This window comes from Oryctolagus cuniculus, chromosome 15 (assembly GCF_051225735.1).
Source record: "Oryctolagus cuniculus isolate XC-2025 breed Fujian yellow rabbit chromosome 15, ASM5122573v1, whole genome shotgun sequence".
Taxonomy (NCBI): Eukaryota; Metazoa; Chordata; class Mammalia; order Lagomorpha; family Leporidae; genus Oryctolagus; species Oryctolagus cuniculus.
The window spans coordinates 37553986-37573226 of record NC_142881.1 but is presented as its reverse complement, the minus strand read 5'-3'; the positions used below and the strand labels follow the sequence as shown (position 1 = coordinate 37573226).

The window sequence follows — 19241 nt, the reverse complement described above, 5'->3', positions numbered from 1 at the left end:
TTTTTAATTTTAGGGATATGGTTTCCCAGTGAATCGACTCTTTGACCTTTTATTTGAAATAAGAGATCAGTACAATGAAACACTGCTTAAGAAATGGGCTGGAGTTTTCAGGTGAGTCTAAGCCATGATGCCTTAATGCAATGGATAAGTTTCTCAAATGCTAAAGTAATTAATTTTGCATATTATGACAAAATATATGTAACATAAAATTTAATGTTTCAACTACTTTTTAAATGGATGGTTCAGTAGTGTTAAGCACATTCACATTGTGGAAGTGATTACCACCAGCCATCTCCAGAACTTTTTCATCTTTCCAGATGGAAACTCTGTACCCATTTAATGATAACTCTTTATTTCTTCCTTTTCCCAGTTCCTGGCAACCACCATTCTACTTTGTCTCTAAAATTTGACTACTCTAGGTACCTCATGTGATGGGGATCATATGATATTTGTCCTTTTGTGTCTGGAGAGTTTTACTTAGCATAATATCATAACCAAAGTTCATCCATATTGTAGCATGTGTCAGAATTTCCTTTTTAAAGGCTGAATAGTATTCCATTGCATGTATATAGCACATTTTGCTTATCTGTTCATCTGTCAATGGACTTTTGAGTTGTTTCTACATTTGGTGCATGCTGTTGTGAACATGAGAAAATATATATTATGTTCAAGCTCCTGCTTTCAGATCCTGTGAGTTTATACCAGAACTAAATTACTAAATCATGCAATAAATATATCTTTTATTTTTTGAGGAACTTCCATAATGTTTTCCATAATGCCTTTTATCATATATAATAAAATTTTAATTATACTTACTTTTCTAATAACTATAATTTTTCCCAATAAATTATTAGAGACTTACAAAGATATAAGTTTTCAGAGGTATTTTGTATTAGAAACTGAAATTTATAGCTTTTAAGTTTTGTTTTTGGGGAAGTTATATTTTTACAAACAGTATAACTAGACTATAAATCTGAAAGAGCAGTAGGTAGTATAGCAGTTGGGACACTTGCATCCCATATCAGATGCCTGGGTTCAGTTCCTGGCTGTAGCTTCTAACTCAAGCTTTCTGCTGTTGCAGACCCTGGGAGGCAGAAGTTAATGGCTCAAGTAATTGGGTTCCTACTACCCATGTGGGAGACCTAAATTGAGTTCCAGCTCCCAACTTGGCTCTCAGCCATTGCAGGCATTTAGGGAGTAAATTGGTTAGTAGGAGCTCTCTCTTTGTGTCTCTCTACCTCTTAAATAAATAAATAAATAAAAAAGCAATTTTTAAGAATCTTAAAGAATCTAAAAAGGAAAATTACTTTTGCTATAACCACGTGCCTACAGGACATGGACTCAACGTATTTCAATATCTATATGACTTATATGACTTTTTATTGCCTGGGTTTGAGTTTTAGCTTCACTCCTGACTTAAGCTTCCTGCTAATGTGCATCATGGGAGGCCGCAGATGTTGGTTCCACTACTTGGGTGTCACCCACATGTCAGACCTGATCGAGTTCCCAGCTCCTAGCTTTAGCCTCACCTAGCCCCATCTGTTGTGGGCATTGGAAGTTAACCAGCACATGGGAATTTCTCTCTCTATCTCTCTCTAACTCTGCCTTTCAAATAAATAAATAAATATTTTTTTTACAAAAAGTTGATAATTGGACAGCAGCTCCTTTAGGACAGGAGGGTTATACTATCACAACAGAAATGCCCAACTTTTCAGTGATTGAACACTGAAATTTTATTTCTTACACAAATGGACATCTGACAGAGATCCAGGCTATTTGCATATGTGATTCTACCTTTTTAGCATGTTTTTGTCTTCCTTGTCACCACAGGAAAGAGGGTTATATACTTGCTTGTAAATACTTTAGACTCAAGCAACACAGATCACTTCCTGTCATAGCTGAATACTGCAAACTAGTCATATGGCCATGCCTAATTGCAGAGGACTGTGTAGGAAAGCACATGGGTATTTGATGAGTAGTAAATACCTCTGTCTCACTAACTATAAAAGGCCGTTTTTCTAGTTAAAACATTATTAAGAGATGAAACAAATATAAAAATTGCTTTGATCTTCAAGAACTGATAATCTATTTGGGAAGAGAGAAGACACAAGATACAACTATCAAGAAGTGTGACTGAAATACTCTTCATCTTATGGACCTGCTTTTAGTTACAGATAACAATGTTTTCCAGACTGTCATCTTGAGAATGTTCTAGACTAAAAACTGAAGTGCTGAAGGGATGTAAAATAAAGTAGTAGAAAGAGGGGATTGCATATGAATTTTGAAAAACTAGACTTATTTGGTGTTGAATTTCAGAATTTTAGACAATTAGATAATGCTTTCCTATTTGGAACTTTAATTGACAAGAAATGCTTTTGTAGTAGTTGGTTTTTTTTTTAAGTTATTGTCTTATATCACCCTAATGATATGTTTTTTAATAATGTCTTTTCAACTCTCATTTCTCAACAGGGACATTTTTGAAGAAGATAATTATAGCCCCATTCCTATTGTCAGTGAAGAAGAATATAAAATTATCATCAGCAAATTTCCCTTTCAAGATCCAGACCTTGAAAAGGTACCCGTTAGTTTATAATTTGAGAATTTTCTTAAAAATAAATTAATGATGCTTGTTAGTTTATAAAATTAACCTTACACTGTAAGTAAGAATTGCTTCTTTTGGTTCATGTGTATGTGTGAGAAAATTTTATTTTGATAACTTCTAAAGATTGTGTTACTATTACAACTTCTTTGATGAAGTTAAGAGGGGACTTTCCTGGAAGTACTAAAAGTAGCTGTCCCAAATGTTAGGTAGATTCCCAGAGCAGGTGTTACTAATATCGGGTAGATTCTGCATTAGATATACCCTGTGTTGAATATCTTATAGTATACTAAGAGGATGTTCTAGGGAGAGGAGAATTTTATTTTTTAAAAAACTTTTATTTAATAAATATAAATTTTGAAAGTACAACTTTTGGATTATAGCAGTCCTCCCCCCCGCCATAGCCACCCTCCCAACCACAAATCATCCCATCTCCTACTCCCTCTCCCATCCCATTCTTCATTAAGATCCATTATTAATTATCTTTATATACAGAAGATCAACTTAGTATATACTAAGTAAAGATTTCAACAAATTGCACCCACACAGACACACAAAGTATAAAGAACTGTTTGAATACTAGTTTTACTGTTAATTTGCATAGTGCAGCACATTAAGGACAGAGATCCTACATGGGAGTAAGTGCACAGTGACTCCTGTTGTTGATTTAACAATTGACACTCTTTATTTATGATGTCAGTAATCACCCTAGGCTCTTGTCATGAGCTGCCAAGGCTATGGAAGCCTCTTGAGTTCACAAACTCTGATCTTACTTAGACAAGGCCATAATCAAAGTGGAAGTTCTCTCCTCCCTTCAGAGAAAGATACTTCCTTCTTTTATTTTTTATTTATTTATTTGAGAGATATCATTATGGTCTGTTGTGGCCTGAAATTGATCACTTGGACTAGTGAGGTGGCATTGGTACATGCCACCTTGATGGGATTGTATTGGAATCCCCTGGCACATTTCTAACTCCACCACTTGGGGCAAGTCAGCTTAAGCATGTCCCAAATTGTACATCCCCTCCCTCTCTTATTCCCACTCTTATATTTAACAGAGATCACTTTTCAGTTAACTTTAAACACCTAGGAATAATTGTATGTTAATTACATAGCTCAACCAATGGTATTTAGTAGAACAAACAAAAATACTAAAAGGGATATAGTATTAAATTGTACATCAACAGTGATGATAAGGGCTGATCAAGTCATTGTTTCTCATAGTGTCCATTTCACTTCATCAGGTTTCCTTTTTGATGCTCAGTTAGTTGTCACCAATCAGGGAGAACATATGATATTTGTCTCTCTGGGACTGGCTTATTTCACTCAGCATGAAGTTTTCCAGGTTCCTCCATTTTGTTGCAAATGACCGGATTTCATTGTTTTTTATTGCTGTATAGTATTTTTTTTTCTTTTTGTTGCACAGGCAGAATGGACAGTGAGAGAGAGAGACACACACACAGAGAAAGGCCTTCCTTTACCATTGGTTCACCCTCCAATGGCCGCCACGGCCGGCGCACTGCGCTGATCCGAAGCCAGGAACCAGGTGCTTCTCCTGGTCTCCTATGCGGGTGCAGGGCCCAAGGACTTGGGCCATCCTCCACTGCACTCCCTGGCCACAGCAGAGAGCTGGCCTGGAAGAGGGGCAACCAGGACAGAATCCGGCACCCCGACCAGGACTAGAACCCAGTTTGCCGGCGCCGCAAGGCGGAGGATTAGCCTATTGAGCCGCGGCGCTGGCCTGCTGTATAGTATTCTATAGAGTACATGTCTCATAATTTCTTTATCCAGTCTACTGTTGATGGGCATTTGGGTTGATTCCAGGTCTTAGCTATTGTAAATTGAGCTGCAATAAACATTAAGGTGCAGACAGCTTTTGTGTTTGCCAATTTAATTTCCTTTGGGTAAATTCCAAGGAGTGGGATGGTTGAATGGTAGGGTTATATTCAGGTTTCTGAGGAATCTCCAGACTGACTTCCATAGTGGCTTTACCAGTTTGCATTCCCTCCAACAGTGGGTTAGTGTCCCTTTTTCCCCACATCCTCTCCAGCATCTGTTGTTGGTAGATTTCTGCATGTGAGCCATTCTAACCGGGGTGAGGTGAAACCTCATTGTGGTTTTGATTTGCATTTCCCTGATTGCTAGTGATCCTGAACATTTTTTCATGTATTTGTTGGCCATTTGGATTTCCTCTTTTGAAAAATGTCTATTGAGGTCCTTGGCCCATCTCTTACGTGGATTGTTTGTTTTGATGTTGTGGAGTTTCTTGATCTCTTTGTAGATTCTGGTTATTAACCCTTTATCTGTTGCATAGTTTGCAAATATTTTTCCCATTTTGTCAGTTGCCTCTTCACTTTCCTGTTTCTTTTGAAGTACAGAAACTTCTCAATTTGATGCAATCCCAAATGTTAATTTTGGCTTTGACTGCCTGTGCTTCCAGGGTCTTTTCCAAGAAGTCTTTGCCTGTGCCTATATCTTGCAGGGTTTCTCCAATGTTCTCTATTTTTATTTTTTATTTTTATTTATTTATTTTTTTATTTTTTGACAGGCAGAGTGGACAGTGAGAGAGAGACACAGAGAAAGGTCTTCCTTTGCCGTTGGTTCACCCTCCAATGGCCGCCGCGGCCGGCGCGCTGCGGCCGGCGCACCACGCTGATCCGATGGCAGGAGCCAGGAGCCAGGTGCTTTTCCTGGTCTCCCATGGGGTGCAGGGCCCAAGCACCTGGGCCATCCTCCACTGCACTCCCGGGCCACAGCAGAGAGCTGGCCTGGAAGAGGGGCAACCGGGACAGAATCCGGCGCCCCGACCGGGACTAGAACCCAGTTTGCCGGCGCCGCTAGGCGGAGGATTAGCCTAGTGAGCCGCGGCGCCGGCTTCCAATGTTCTCTAATAATTTGATGGTGTCGGGTCGTAGATTTGGGTCTTTAACCCATGTTGAGTGGATTTTTGTGTAAGGCGAATGGTAGGGGTCTTGCTTCATGCTTCTGCATGTGGAAATCCAATTTTCCCAGCACCATTTATTGAATAGACTGTCCTTACTCCAGGGATTGGTTTTGGATCCTTGATCAAATACAAGTTGGCTGTAGATGTTTGGGTTGATTTCTGGTGTTTCTATTCTGTTCCATTGGTCTATCCATCTGTTTCTGTACCAGTACCATGCTATTTTGATAACAACTGCCCTGTAGTATGCCCTGAAATCTGGCATTGTGATGCCTCCGGCTTTGTTTTTGTTGTACATGATTACTTTATCTATTCGAGGTCTCCTGTGTCTTCATATGAATTTCAGCATCATTTTTTCCAGATCTGAGAAGAATGTCTTTGGTATTTTGATTGGTATCTCATTGAATCTATAAATTGCTTTTTGGAGAATGGACATTTTTTTTTTTTTTTTTTTTTTTTGACAGGCAGAGTGGACAGAGAGAGAGACAGAGAGAGAAAGGTCTTCCTTTGCCGCTGGTTCACCCTCCAATGGCCGCCGCTGCAGCCGGCGCACCGCGCTGATCCTGGCAGGAGCCAGGAGCCAGGTGCTTTTCCTGGTCTCCCATGGGGTGCAGGGCCCAAGCACCTGGGCCATCCTCCACTGCACTCCCTGGCCATAGCAGAGAGCTGGCCTGGAAGAGGGGCAACCGGGACAGAATCCGGCGCCCCAACCGGGACTAGAACCCGGTGTGCCGGCGCCGCAAGGTGGAGGATTAGCCTATTGAGCCACGGCGCCGGCTCAGGAGAATGGACATTTTGATGATATTGATTCTTCCAATCTATGAGCATGGAAGATTTTTCCATTTTTTGGTATCCTCTTCTATTTCTTTCTTTAAGGTTTTGTAATTCTCATCATAGAGATCTTTAACGTCCTTGGTTAAGTTTATTCCAAGGTATTTGATTGTTTTTGTAGCTATTGTGAAAGGGATTGATCTTAGAAGTTCTTTTTCAGCCATGGCATTGCCTGTGTATACAAAGGCTGTTGATTTTTGTGCATTGATTTTATATCCTGCTACTTTGCCAAACTCTTCTATGAGTTCCAATAGTCTCTTAGTAGAGTTCTTTGGATCCCCTAAATAAAGAATCATATCATCTGCAAAGAGAGATAGTTTGAGTTCTTCCTTCCCAATTTGTATCCCTTTAATTTCTTTTTCTTGCCTAATAGCTCTGGCTAAAACTTCAAGAACTATATTGAATAGCAGTGGTGAGAGTGGGCATCCCTGTCGGGTACCAGATCTCAGTGGAAATGCTTCCAACATTTCCCTATTCAATAGGATGTTGGTCGTGGGTTTTCCATAAATTGCTTTGATTGTATTGAGGAATGTTCCTTCCATACCCAGTTTGCTTAGGGTTTTCATCATGAAAAGGTGTTGTATTTTATCAAATGCTTTCTCTGCATCTATTGAGATAATCATATATTTTTTTTCTGCAGTCTATTAATGTGGTGTATCACATGGATTGATTTTCGAACACTGAACCATCCCTGCATACCAGGGATAAATCCCACTTGGTCTGGGTGGATGATCTTTCTGATGTGTTGTTGCATTCTATTGGCCAGTATTTTATTGAGGATTTTTGCATCTATGTTCATCAGGGATATTGGTCTGTAATTTTCTTTCAATGCTGCATCTTTCTCTGGCTTAGGAAATTTTCAGTTAAATTTAAACACCCAAGAATAATTGTGTGTTAATTAAAGAGTTCAACCAATGGTATTAAGTAGAACAAGAAAATACTAAAAAGAATAAAATAGTAAGCTTTTCCTTGACAGTCAGGACAAAGGCTGATCAAGTCATTATTTCTCATAGTGTCAGTTTCACTTCTACAGGTTTCCTTGTAGGTGTTCAATTAGTTGTCATAGATCAGGGAGAACATATGATATTTGTCCGCTTGGGACTGGCTTATTTCACAGGAGAATTTATTTTAAATGTCTATTACTGTGAAGGGTTTTATTTTATGGCTTAAAAATTTTTTTAGAAGTTTTATTTCTTTGAAAGGCAGAATGACAGAGAGAGAGAATGGGAGAGAGAAACTGTGATCTCTTCCATCTGCTGGAAGCATTCCACAAATGCTTACAACAGCTGTGACTGGATGAGGCTGAAGCCAGCAGCCTGGAGCTCAGTCTGGATCTCCCACATGAGTAGCAGGGACTCAGGTACTTTAGCTGTCTCCCTGGATGCATAGTGGCAGGAAGCTGGATCCGAAGTGGAGCAGCCAGGACTTAAACAGGCAGTCTGATTTGAGATTCAGGCATCCCAAACAGCAACTTAGCCACTACACCAAATGACTACCCACTGTGACTTTTTTTTTTTTTTTTTTTTTTTTGACAAGCAGAGTTAGTGAGAGAGAGAGAGAGAGAAAGAGAGAAAGGTCTTCCTTCCGTTGGTTCACCCCCACAAATTGCACCGCGCTGATCCGATGGCAGGAACCAGGTACTTATCCTGGTCTCCATGGGGTGCAGGGCCCAAGCACTTGGGCCATCCTCCACTGCCTTCCTGGGCCACAGCAGAGGGCTGGCCTGGAAGAGGAGCAAGCAGGACAGAACTGGCGCCCCAACCATGACTAGAACCTGGAGTACTGGTGCCGCAGGCAGAGGATTAGCCTAGTGAGCCATGACACCGGCCCCTCTGTGACTTTTTAAAGGAACTATATTTCTATTAAACTTTACTTTGCTTGAATAAAAGATATATAAAGTAGTAATTACCTGAAAATTTCTTCCTGAGGTAGGACTCTCTCTCTCTCTCTCTCTCTCTCTCTCTCTCTCTCTCTCTATATATATATATATATATATATATATTTAGTTAAAATATCTTAACTAAAGAGTAGAAAAAAGAAATAAAGCAACAGTTGCATTTGTGATTCTACCTTCATCGCATGTTTTTGACTTCCTTGTCACCATAGGAAGGAAGGCTACACAATTGGCTCATAAGTGCTTTAAACTCCAAGCAGCACAGATCGTTTCCAGTCATTCTGGGAATGCATGAGTGCATTTGTGTGTAAATGCATGCATATGTACGCAGTTACATACACATTGCACCTATCTAGTGTCTGGATAGAAACAGATCTCATGAGGGACGACTGTCATATTTCCTGTAACTTTTAAATTCTCTTTATCCTTGTTTTTCCTTTCACTTGTCATTTTTCAACTCTTTATAATTTAATTCTTTCCTGCATTTTAAAAAAAGATTTATTTATTTGAAAGGCAGTGTTAGAGAGAGAGAGGGACAGCTAGATCTTCCATCTGTTGGTTCACTCCCCCATGAGCTGCAGTGGCCAAGGCTGGGCCAGGCTGAAGCCAGGAGCCTGGAACTCCATTTGGGTCTCCCATGTGGGTGTCAGGGTCCCAGGGGCTTGGGCCATTGTCTGCTGCTTTCCCAGGCACGTTAGCAGGGAGCAGGATAGAAAGTAGAGTAGCCAGGACTTGAATCGGCACTCATATGGATGCTGGCATGCTGGCATTGAAGGTGGTGGTATCACCTGCTGTGCTGCAACACTGGTTTCTTTCCTATGTTTTGATCCCTTTGGAGTTGTCAAGAGTGAATTTTAAGTGAATTGTATGCATTTTAATTTTTGTCATATTTTTATACATAAATTAAGCATATTTTGTATCATATAACCAAGTAATTACATGCAGCTTTAAAATTTTCTTTTTCAAAAATAAATCTCTGTTGTTTTCATTTTTATTCATTCTCACTTTATTTGAAAGCTAGGAAGAAAGAAAGAGAATCTTCCATCTTTGGATTCACTACCCCAAATGCCCACAAAAATCAGGGCTGGGGCAGGCCTAATCTAGGAGCTAGGAGCTCAGTCCAGGTTTCCCATGTGAATGGCAGGGAGCCAAATACATGAGCCATCACCTGCTGCCTCCTTTGGTATGCATTAGGAGGCTGGGCTCAGAAGCTGAGCCAGGACTCAAACTTGGGCATTCTAGGGGGATACAGGTGTCCTAAATGGCGTCTTAACTGCTGCGACAAATGCCCACACATAAAAGCATGGCTTTTAGATTTTAGCTAACAGTGTCATTGCATATATGTAACAGCTGTGCTTTAATATACAAAAAAAAAAGAATAATTATTCTAATACTGTCTTTTTTGAAAGCACAACCAGATTTGTCTGTGTCAAGAAATATTACCAAATTAGTCTCCACTACATGACTTGATTTTTTTATTGTTTTAGTTACTTGTAATAATGAGTTTATTCAGGCTATAGTATTTATATAAAGAACACTGGACCAGGTGTCGATTTACATGCTGGTTCTACCTGTGACTTATGAGCTACCTTATTTGGGCAGTTGTACATTGTTTTTCAAATAAGGAGGTTGAACCAAATAATCTTTAATGTTCCTTGTAATTATACTAAACTACTCTAAATAAGTTTACAATTAAAAGAAAGTTTAACTTTGCTTATTGAGAGTTTCCAGTATTTGCAGTAGCTCCCTTAGGACTGTGCTCCCAAGGAATTGTATCCATTGGTCCATAGTTCTACATGCAGAAAGACTGTAATTCTAATATAAAACACAGGGTCCATTAAGCACAAGAGATGGAGACTAAAAAAAATGTAATTGGAGACAGGCATTTGGCATAAGTATTAGGATGCTGCTTAAAACACCCACATCCCATATTTGAGCATGTGGGTTAGAGTCCTGGCTCTGCTTCTGATTCTATCTGCCAGCTAATGTACACCCTAGGAGACAGCAGGTGATGGCTCTAGTACTTGAGTCTATGCTACCCACATGGGAAACCTGGATTAAGTCCTTGGTTTGTAGCTGTGGCCTGGAGCAGGCCTAGCTGTTGTGGGCATCTGGGGAGTGAACCAGTGGACAGAAGATCTCTGTTTGTCTTTGTTTCTCTGCTTTTCAGATAAAATGTAAAAAAAATAAGATTTTGAAAAAAGAAATGTAATTGGAGTAGAAGGAGGATAATAACCCTTGGAAACAATATTGGAGAGTTTAGTAAACAGTATTGGAGAGTTTAGCCATTATCCCCTGTGAACTATGAGAAGCCACCAACAGATTTTACGCATTAAAAGCATAGTCAGATTTGTGCCTTAGAAATATCTCTCTGGGGGCAGTGCTGTGGTATAGTAGGTAAAGCCACAGTCTGCAATGCTGGCATCCCACATGGGCACCGGTTTGTGTCTCAGCTGCTCCACTTTGGATCCAGCTGACTGCTAATGACCGAGGAGAAGCAATGGAAGATGGCCTGAGTACTTGGACTCCTGCAACCACGTTGAAGACTCAGATGAAACTCCTGGCTTAGACCTGAACCAGCCCCGACCATTCCAGTCATTTGGGGAATGAACCAGTAGATAAAAGATCTCTCTCTGTGTCTCCTTCTCTCTCTCTGTAACTTTGCCTTTGAAATAACTAGATCAGTCCTTAAAAGATAAAAGAAATCTCTCTCTTATGTGGAAATTGGATTGAAGAAGAGTAAGAGTGATGGCAGGAAGAACTGGCTAGGGGATTTTGCAGTGATCCTAATGGAAGAGGTTGGTGACCTGAATGGAGATTATAGCCGTAGAATTTAAGAGATGCTTAGGAAGTCAGAACAACATGAATTGGTGATGATTTGCCTGTGAGGCATAAGAGATCTAAAGGAGTCAAGTGTAGTAACCAGGTTTCTGCCTTGGAAGGTGTTAGCATTCATTATAATGGGAAATAAGACAGGAAAGTTTAGAAGAAAAAGATGATAGGGCCGGCATTTTGGCATTTTGTGTTAACCTACCACCTGCGGTGTAGCATCCCATATGGTCCCTGGTTTGCACCTGGGAAAGCCGAGAAAGATGGCCCAAGTACTTGGGTTCCTGCCACCCACATGAGCAGCCCTGATGGAGTTCCCGGCTCCTGGCTTCAGCGTGGCCCAGCCCTAGCTGTTGTGGCCATTTGGGAAGTGAACCAGCAGATGGAAGATTTCTCTCTCTCTCTCTGTCTCTGTCTCTCCCTCCTTGTGTATGTCTCCCTTTGTCTTTGTAATTCTGCCTTTCAAAATAAATTAAAAATTTTTGAAAAGATATATCTCAAAGTGTACAATCAAATAGAGGTGTCTAATTAGTAATTAGATAATGCAGATTTGGACTTTAAGAGAAATATTTTATCTGGAGTTGTAGATTTGAGAGATATTAGCAATGAAGTCATGAGAGTATATGAGACCACCCAAAGATAGTATATGTAGTAAGAGGAGAAGATTTAGGACGAAACCCTAAGCACAGCATAAAAAACCCTAAGCATAAAGAATGACTGGAGGAGGAGAAATAGAGCTGGTAGAAAAATAGAAGGAAAAGCTGTGTTGGGTGGGATTCTAAGGAAGAAAAGGTCATTTACGAAGCAAGGGGGTTCAGCTTTGTCAGAGGCTTCAAAGAATTGCAGTAATCTGAAAAGCTGTGGGCGTCCACTAGATTTAACACCTAGGAGGTAGTTGGTGATCTTGGTGAGGATAATTTTGCAGCTGTAAATGGTTGCAAGAAAGTAAAAATAGAATTGTAGATTATACTTCATGAACTATAAGTGAGGATACTCATCTTGGTAAAACTTTACATTTGGGAGACTGAGAATTTTTAAAAGGGTGTTGGCTGATAAAGCAGTTTAGCTTGAAAGCACATTGTATGTCATTGACACAAAACAACGTTGGATAGTGTAGTGGTCACAAAGCTGCTCTCTAAGGTATTCTAGGAGTTACAGTATAAACTGGACGTCTTCTTGAATTGACCTGAAGCCTTCAGTGAAGGTAAGTGAAAGAGATCTCACAATTTGGTAACAGCCCGTAAGCTGGTGTATAACTGTCATGGCCACTCAAGCAGTGAGGCATCTCCTATAGAATGTTAAGCATCAGAACACAAAAAGGTATTAATATATGCTTTCTCTGCTTGTCGGGAGTCTAATAATATGATTTATGAAATAGGGGTAAATTGCCATTTTTAGAAATATTTTGATTTTCTTTAAAATATAAAAAATAGTATAGAAGTATATTTTAGATACAGATATTTACTATTAATTAAAATATGAAGTCAATTTAATTTTCACATTTTTAGGTGATTACAATCTTTTTCTAAAAATTAAAAAAAAATTTTCTCTTTCTACAGCAATCTTTCCCAAAGAAACTCCCCATGTCTCAGTCAGTGCCTCATATTTATATCCAAGTTAAAGAATTTATTTATGCCAGCCTTAAATTTTCAGAGTCATTGCACCGGAGGTAAGTTTATTAATAAATACATATTTATTATAACTTTTTATTAAATTTTAACACCTTTTTTCATGAATCTGTGATAGATTTTTATTTTATTTTATTTTATTTATTTATTTATTTATTTATTTTTTTTTTTTTTTGACAGGCAGAGTGGAGAGTGAGAGAGAGAAACAGAGAGAAAGGTCTTCCTTTGCCGTTGGTTCACCCTCCAATGGCTGCCACGGACGGCATGCTGCGGCCAGCGCACCACGCTGATCTGATGGCAGGAGCCCGGTGCTTATCCTGGTCTCCCATAGGGTGCAGGGCCCAAGCACTTGGACCATCCTCCACTGCACTCCCTGGCCACAGCAGAGAGCTGGCCTGGAAGAGGGGCAGCCGGGACAGAATCCGGCGCCCTGACCAGGACTAGAACCTGGTGTGCTGGTGCTGCAAGGCGGAGGATTAGCCTAGTGAGCCACGGCGCCAGCCAATAGATTATTATCTCATAGGAAAGACCTGTTTTACTGACATTTATTGTTAACTTGCTATAAATTAATACTGTATTTTTTTACTTTTTGTTATGAACATCTTCAAACAAAAATATAAGTTACCAAAAGAGTAGTGGGAAAATTTAAAAGGCAGAGTTACAGAGAGGAAGGGAGAGTTAGATAGAGGCCTATTTTTTTTTTTAATTCTATTTTCCTTGAACTTTTTGAAATACTCTTGGAGAGGTAATTTGATCGGAAATGCCTATGTTCTTACCATTGAGATTTAATGGCAATAAATACTTTTCTATATATTGTTTATATTGCACTAAAGTCTTTTAAAGCAAATTCTAAAAATAGTGAACTTTTGCTCCAAGATACAGAATGCTTTTAAAAGTTTGTGGAAAATAAAGATAATTAAAAATGAATCTTGAGCCGGCGCCACTGCTCACTAGGCTAATCCTCCGCCTTGCGGCGCCGGCACACCGGGTTCTAGTCCTGGTCAGGGCGCCGGATTCTGTCCCGGTTGTCCCTCTTCCAGGCCAGCTCTCTGCTGTGGCCAGGGAAGTGCAGTGGAGGATGGCCCAAGTACTTGGGCCCTGCACCCCATGGGAGACCAGGTAAGTACCTAGCTCCTGGCTTCAGATCAGTGTGATGCGCCAGCTGCAGCGCGAGGGCTGCGGCGGCCATTGGAGGGTGAACCAACGGCAAAAGGAAGACCTTTCTCTCTGTCTCTCTCTCTCACTGTCCACTCTGCCTGTCAAAAAAAAAAAAAAAAAAGAAAAGAATCTTAATGAAGAATGAATGGGAGAGGGAGTAGGAGGTGGGTTGATTTTGGGGTGGGAGGGCGGGTATGGGGGGGGAAGAACTGCTATAATCTAAAAGTTGTACCTATGAAATTTATATTTATTAAATAAAAGCTTTCTAAAAAAAGTTTGTGGAAAAATGACATTAAAGGATGAATTTATTTTGGTGCAAATTTTTATGGTTTAATTTTTTAAGCTTTATATTATTTTCCATCTAATAAAATTTACGTAAAATGAAACTTAATTAAAATGAATGGAAATTAATTTTTCTTGTCGAGTTCCAATTACTTCTTAGTTATTTATTTATTTTTCTCCCAAAGAAACCTTTTATTTAAGGAATACAAACTTCATGCATTTCATAAGTACAACTTTAGGAATATAGTGATTCTTTCCACCATACCTGCCGTTCCAACCAGTCTTTCACTCCTCCTCCTCCCTCTCCCATTCCCAGTCCCATTCTCCACTGAGATCCATTTTCAATTAACTTTATACACAGAAGACCAACTCTATACTAAGTAAAAGGTTCAACAATTGGTGCAAATTTTTTTAAAATCCATGTATAGGGTTTTTGTAATGCACATTTTCCATGAACTTTTGGAAGACCTCTTATACTTCAGTATGTGTTTCTGCAAATAATGAGAACATTTCTTTCTTTAGCCACACTAAACAAAATATCATTATTATATGATGTCAGTTCCTTCATCCTTGTCAGTATTGTCTTAATTGTCCCAAAATGGTGTGTTTTTTTTTGTTTTTTTTTTTTTTTTGTTTTTTGTTTGTTTTTGTTTTTTTTTGACAGGCAGAGTGGACAGTGAGAGAGAGACAGAGAGAAAGGTCTTCCTTTACCATTGGTTCACCCTCCAATGGCCACTGCGGCCGGCGCGCAGCGCTGATCCGAAGCCAGGAGCCAGGTGCTTTTCCTGGTCTCTCATGCGGGTGCAGGGCCCAAGGAATTTGGCCATCCTCCACTGCACTCCCTGGCCACAGCAGAGAGCTGGCCTGGAAGAGGGGCAACCGGGACTAGAACCTGGTGTGCTGGCGCTGCAGGTGAAGGATTAGCCTATTGAGCTGCAACGCCGGCCCCAAAATGGTTTTTTAGAGTTAATATTCTAGAATCAGGATCCAAACAAATTTCACACCTTGCATTTGTTGTTAAATGTTTTGGCAGTATCGCCTTTCTATTGTTGACATTGATTGATGTGCACATCTGATACTATTAATAGTTTTGTTTTTTCTCAGATAGACATGAAGTATAATTTTGAACAAAATCAGTAGAATAAGTAAGGAATGTTGTAGTCAGATGGTATCTTTGTTGGCAGTTATCACCAACTTAATTTCACAGCAAGAAATTACCATTTATCTATATGATAAAAATTATACCTGACATTTATGGAGGTAGGAAATGTGTATTATTGCTGTTTGCTGATAAGGAATCTGAGGCTTAGAGAGGCTGGTTTGTTTATCCAGGATGACCCTGATAGTTGGAGAACTGGAGTGAAGAGCAGTGAAAGTGCCTGGCACAGTTTTGGCAAATAAGGAACAATCCCTTGGTGACGGCAGAACACTTACCTATGCTACATCTTGTTCCAGCTCTCTGGGTTGCGTCCTGCCCTCTAGTTATATGATGTATTTCTGATTGTGAGCACTGTTTGGAAGACAGAGAGGTGGTACTGCCTTTTGTAGAAACTCTTCCCCTGAAATCCATTTTTCTGAATTTGTGAACTGAATAGCAGAAAATACACTTTTTTTGTAGGAAATGGTACTGAATTTTAAGTCACAAAAAGGTATGAAGGTGGCTCAGATATTACAGTTACTTAGTTTTCAAGCTGAAACACTGAGAACAATGACAGTGGTATGTCTATCTCTGTTGTAAACTGATATTATTTTGGATTTAAACAAGGTATAAATAAATGGAAAAAAGCAATGTCTGTTCTACTAGAGTGAAGGAGTATCTGATTTTAGATCATGTACTTTTCTTTCATTGTGATAGGAATTCTTCAAAAGATTCTTTAATTTCTGTTGTGAATAATATGAATGGGAGAAGAAAAGAAAGTGAAGGAATTCAAATACCCAGCATATAACATCTGTGGTGCTATGTGGTTCCCATAAGCCTGAGGTTCTCGAAGTGTGATCCCCAGGCCAGCAGTATTAGCATCACATGTGCAATGATGGGAAAAAGGCTACTTCACACCTACTGAATTAGGAGCTCTGAGAATAAGTTCAAGGGCCTTGCCAAGTTCTGTGAGTGATTCTGATGCATGCTAAAGTTGAAGAATCACTGCTTAAGCTTTAACATGGTCTACCAGCCTTTTACACTAAAGTCTCCAACAATTTATCTTTAAGACATTGATACCAGAGTAATATATTCCCTGTTGTACACAACATGACCTGTACAACATATTCCAGCATTTGAAAAATGAAAATACAAATACTGAAAAGACATCCCATAAAATGACCCCTAGTGCAATGGTAGGCTTCAATAAAGACTATCTTGTGACTCTAATGACTTAGAGGTACCAATAATTTATACCTATTATATTTTTCATTGTAAAATTCTTATCTAAAAATAGTGGAAGTATAATTCAGTGGTTAAGAACATAAGCTTTGGGACCAGCGCTGTGGCGCAGTGGGTTAAAGCCCTGGCCTGAAGCACCGGCATCCCATGTGGGCACCGGTTCTAGACCCAGCTGCTCCTCTTCTGATCCGGCTCTCTGCTGTTGCCTGGGATAGCAGTGGAGGACGACCCAAGTTCTTGGGCTCTTGCACCCATGTGGGAGACCTGGAGGAAGTTCCTGGTTCCTGGCTTTGGATCGGTGCAGCTCTGGCCATTGCAGCTATCTGGGGAGTGAACCAGTGGATGGAAGACCTCTCTCTTTATCTCATCCTCTCTCTGTAACTCTGACTTTCAAATAAATAAATCTTTAAAAAAAAAAAAAAAAGAATACAAGCTTCAGGAGTGGACTTTGTGGTATAATGGGTTAAGCTACCAGTTGCAACTCCTGCATCCATATGGGAGTACCAGTTTGAGTCCTAGCTGCTCTGCTTGCTTGCTTTTTTAAGGATTTATTTATTTACTTGAGAGAAATAATTACAGACAGAGGGAGAAACAGAGAGGTTTCCATCCACTGGTTCACTCCCCAAATGGCTGCAATGGCTGAAGCTGGGCTGATCCGAAGCCAGGAGCTTCTTCTGGATCTCTAAAGCACTTGGGCCATCTTCCATTGCTTTCCCAGGCTATCAGCAGGGATCTGGATCGGAAGTGGTACAGCCGGGACTTGAACCAGCGTCCGTCCCATGTGGATGCTTAACCTACTATGCCACAGTGCTGGCCCACTTCTCTGCTTTCTGTTACAGCTTCCTGCTAAGTGTGGGAAGGCAGCAGAAAAAGGCTCAAGTAGTTGGGTCCCTGTCATCCCTTTAGGAGACCCAGATGGAGTACTGGCTCCTGCCTGTAGCCTGGCCCAGCCTTGGGTATTGTGGCCATTTGGGGGTGAAACCAGCAGATGAAAGATTCTCTCTCCTTCCCTTCATTTTTCTTTGATATTCCACCTTTCAAGTAAATAAATAAATATGTCACATCCTGGATTGGGCAGGGAAAGTAGCTTCCCCTGGTCCATGGACGTGTTTCTCAATATGGAAATAAAGAGAAAAGTCCAGAAGAGTGTAAAATTGAAAATGGGTTTATTTTCAATAAGCAACAAAATCTCTCCATGTGGAAGAGGGGCCACAGAGTTGGGAATCCATTGCCTCAGAGGGGCTGATCTCTTTTACATTACTTTTTCTCCTCCCTCTCCCCTTATCTGTGATGTACTGACCCTTCACCTGGTGCATGTACTAAGGGTCATATTTGGATTGGCTCCCCTGCCTCTCTCCACAAGTACAGAAGGGGCTGGTGGTTGGATTCCCCACCTCTGTCCATGAGCTGCAAAGGGGTCAATAATCACATTCCCCAGAGGGGTGGAATTTCTGGGAATTCGCCCAAGATGCACTCTTTTCTCTAAACCTGCCTCAGAGGCCATCTTTCCCTGCAAATACCTTTTTTTTTTTTTTTTTTTTTGGCCTGGCAGAGTTAGACAGTGAGAGAGAGAGACACAGAGAGAGAGAGTTATAGACAGAGCGACAGAGAGAAAAGTCTTCCTTCCGTTGGTTTACTCCCCTAATGGCCGCTGTGGCCGGCGCTGCACCAATCTGAAACCAGGAGCCAGGAGCTTCTTCTGGGTCTCCCACATGGGTGCAGGGACCCAAGGACTTGGGTCATCTTCCACTGCCCTCCCGGGCCACAGCAGAGAGCTGGACTGCAAGAGGAGCAACTGGGACTAGTAGCCGGCGCCCCAACCGGGACTAGAACCCGGGGTGCCAGCACCACAGCGCCAGCCCAAATACATCTTTTTTAAAAATAAGTAAGTCAATAAATAAGCTTCAGACTCCTACAGACAGTGTGAGTCTTGCTGAAGGCACTCATTAGTTGTAATAGGACCTTGGGCAAGTCATTGAATTTCTTTAAATTGCAGGTTCTTTACTGTAAAAAGAGGAAAATAATTCATGGGGTGGTTGTTAAGAATGAAAAGAGGTAATGCATATGTGTAAAGCACTCCGTATAGTACCTGCCCCTGGTAGGCCCCTAGGTCTTAGAAGAGGGTGTGATGCTACAATATTAGATGTGACTGGGCCGGCGCCGCTGCTCACTAGGCTAATCCTCCGCCTTGCGGCGCCGGCACACTGGGTTCTAGTCCCAGTCAGGGCGCCGGATTCTGTCCCGGTTTCCCCTCTTCCAGGCCAGCTCTCTGCTGTGGCCAGGGAGTGAAGTGGAGGATGGCCCAAGTGCTTGGGCCCTGCAGCCCATGGGAGACCAGGATAAGTACCTGGCTCCTGCCATCGGATCAGCGCAGTGCGCCGGCCGCAGCACACTGGCCGTGGCGGCCATTGGAGGGTGAACCAATGGCAAAAGGAAGACCTTTCTCTCTGTCTCTCTCTCTCACTGTCCACTCTGCCTGTAAAAAAAAAAAAAAAAAAAAAGATGTGACAGGAGTTTGTAGTGTTTATATTTTATTTTGTAAGCATTTGGAACTGCTAAAGAATGCTTAAGGAATGACATGATTAGAGTTATATTTTAGATGTGCGGGTAGCTCTCCTTGGTGAAGTGAGGCGGATTGGGGCAGCCAGCCGGGCTCGGAGCAGGGTCAGGATGGACAAGGACATGCTGACCACCCTGAA

The 19241-nt window shown here is 40.9% G+C and overlaps 1 protein-coding gene across 13 annotated transcripts in view; it reads left to right on the top strand.

Annotated features, from left to right (window-relative positions):
* The window catches only part of EXOC6 (exocyst complex component 6), a 321390-nt gene that overhangs the window by 205749 nt on the left and 96400 nt on the right, over nt 1-19241 (top strand). For 11 of the 13 annotated variants that reach the window (XR_016222129.1, XR_016222127.1, XR_016222130.1 and 8 more), the window contains 3 exons: nt 14-111; nt 2470-2575; nt 12654-12763. Coding sequence is in view for 9 of the 13 variants with exons in the window: in XM_051823933.3 (XP_051679893.3) it covers nt 14-111; nt 2470-2575; nt 12654-12763 (314 nt within the window). In the remaining 4 variants the exon portion in view is untranslated. Of the gene's footprint in view, nt 1-13; nt 112-2469; nt 2576-6004; nt 6680-12653; nt 12764-19241 lie in introns of those variants that run through there. The other 2 variants (XM_089314752.1, XM_089314751.1) reach the window with 2 other exon arrangements.